The sequence below is a fragment of the Malurus melanocephalus genome, unplaced genomic scaffold, assembly GCF_030028575.1.
Source record: "Malurus melanocephalus ecotype Western Australia unplaced genomic scaffold, MMel_1.1 scaffold_169, whole genome shotgun sequence".
NCBI classification, from domain to species: domain Eukaryota; kingdom Metazoa; phylum Chordata; class Aves; order Passeriformes; family Maluridae; genus Malurus; species Malurus melanocephalus.
In genome coordinates, this window is record NW_026623401.1 from 205,850 (window position 1) to 207,968 (window position 2,119).

At 64.9% G+C, this 2,119-nt stretch overlaps 1 protein-coding gene across 1 annotated transcript in view; it reads right to left on the reverse strand.

The window, feature by feature from the left end:
• Positions 1 to 1,523: 1,523 nt before the first annotated feature.
• Positions 1,524 to 2,119, reverse strand: part of SKOR1 (SKI family transcriptional corepressor 1) — a 4,039-nt gene continuing 3,443 nt past the window's right edge. Inside the window, exons 8-9 of the mRNA XM_057372269.1 lie at positions 1,723 to 1,788; positions 1,524 to 1,621 (exon numbers count right to left, since the gene is read on the reverse strand). Coding sequence (XP_057228252.1) covers positions 1,524 to 1,621; positions 1,723 to 1,788 — 164 coding nt within the window. The remainder of the gene's footprint in view (positions 1,622 to 1,722; positions 1,789 to 2,119) is intronic.

Sequence of the window (2,119 nt, forward strand, 5' to 3'; positions counted from 1 at the left end):
TCCCAGAACGGCTTGGGAGAGACCCTAAGGCTCATCTCACTCCTCTCTGAGGAGGAACTTTCCCCTACCCCAGGTTGCTCCAACCCAGCGTCGGACACTTCAGGGATGGGGCAACGAAGTCACGAGAACTTTCTCTGAGACTCAGGAAAACGAGAACCCAAAAACTTCACCTGGGCTTCCACCCCAAAGATTTTTAAGCTTCATCCCACCCAACCACGGCCACCTGCCCTGGCTGGGAAGGGTTTCCTGACCCTCAGCTGGTGGAGGGAGGGCGCTGCTCCCGAGGTCGGGAATTGCGGGGAAAAGGGAGGGAGCTGCATCTCCGGCTGCGCCCACGCGGTGGCGGCCCAGGCCGCGGAACGGGCTAATGAGCGCCAGGAACTAATTAACGGCAGATCCGCGCTGCGGAGCTCCCGGGGCTGGCTCGCACCGCAGCGACCCCGGCGACATGGGCAGCGCGCAGCCCCCGGRGCATCTCCCTTTCGATCCTCTGCCCTCGTCCGGGTGCCGGTCCCCGGGATGCGGCTGATCCCTGGGATGCTCCCTGTCCCCGCATCCCTTCCCCCGGTCCCGGTCCCGCACGGGGACGTCGGTGCATCCCTCCCTCAGCTCCTGGCGCCTCTCTCCGCCCGGGTCCCTCCCACCCCCGGAGCTCCCCAGGACCCCGGGGCAGCCTCCCCCCGGCCCGGTCCCGGTCCCGGTCCTGTTCCCGATCCCCGTCCCGTTCCCGATGCCGGCCCCGCTGCGGCGCGAGGTTAATTCTGCGCTAAACCCGGATATTTCGGGTAATAGGTGTGCGCGCACCTCCGCGCCCGCTCTCCGAGCTCATTAATGTAATACCTTCATGTGTGAAACGAGCATATAAATGGGCATTAATGAGCTCCCCGCTGCGGCGGGAAGGAGGGGCCGGAACGGGGAGCRGGCAGCACCCCCGGCTCGGCCCCGGGGGCTGCCGTGCGAGCCCCTCCCGCCGCCTGTCCGGCCGGGGACCCCCGACCCCTCGCCCGGGCCAGCCCCACGCACCAGGCGGCTTCTTAAAGTCCGTTTTTATTAAAGAACCGAAATCACGTACAGAGGGAGCTGTCCCCAGAGCGGGCGAGCGGTGTTCTGCCTCCGGAGTCGCGGGCCGCCCGTTAAAGTGCCGTTACATCCAGAATTTACAGGGAGGGGGGGAAGGAGGGGGCCCGGGGTGGGGGGTTAAATATACATCATAAATAAATAAAAATCCGACAAATACTGTACCAAGAGAATCACAGTACATTTATATCCATTGCACATAGCCACTTTTGTTTCCAGTCTGGACGAGGGTAGAAGAAGCGGACACACAGGGAGGGAGGGGAAGGCGGAGCGGGGGGGCCGGGAGGGCCCGGCTCCCCCCCGGCCGGCCCGGGGCCGCCCCCCGCCGTATTGCCAGTCCGAGGAAAGCCGGGCTCCGAGTCCTCTATGTACAGGTGTCTCCTCGTGGAAATGGCTTGTGTGGGCTCTGCCCGCATGGCTTCGGGGGTGGGGGGCCGAGGRGGGGCTCACTGGGGCAGCAGCGGCGGCTTGAAGGAGCAGTTCCCCGTGCAGTGCCGCGGGGTCAGCATTTTGCAGGAAAAGTGATGCAGCGCGTCGTGAGCCTCTGCAAGGGACCGAGCGGTCACCGCGGAGCCCTCGGGGCGGGGAGTGGGGGGTTGAGCCCCCCTTAGACCTCCGAGCCGCCCCCCGGTCCTACCCCGGTACCTTTCAACTTCTGCTGGATGGCGTAGCGCGCTTTCCTCTCCTGGTCCAGCTCGTTGCACAGCGTGTCTGGGATGGGGGAGCGTCACAGMGGGCCGGGGGCCCGACCGCGGCCGCCCCTCGGGGATGCGCCCGGCCCGAGGGCACCGCAGCGCGGGGGGAGCAAAGCGGGAGGGGAGCGAGGGATGCGCAGTCGGGCGCGGCTGCCCAGGTGAGTGATTGCACGGCTCGGTTTTAAACGAAGCCCGTGCGGAAATTGAGGCAAGAGGGAAGGTTCGTTCGCCGCCATGGAATGAACGCAGCCGTGTGCAGGGCAGCTCCAAAACCCGAGAGGAATTGGAGGGCACAAGAAAATACGGAATGAAAACCAAACAAACAAACAAAAAAAAACCCCACAACA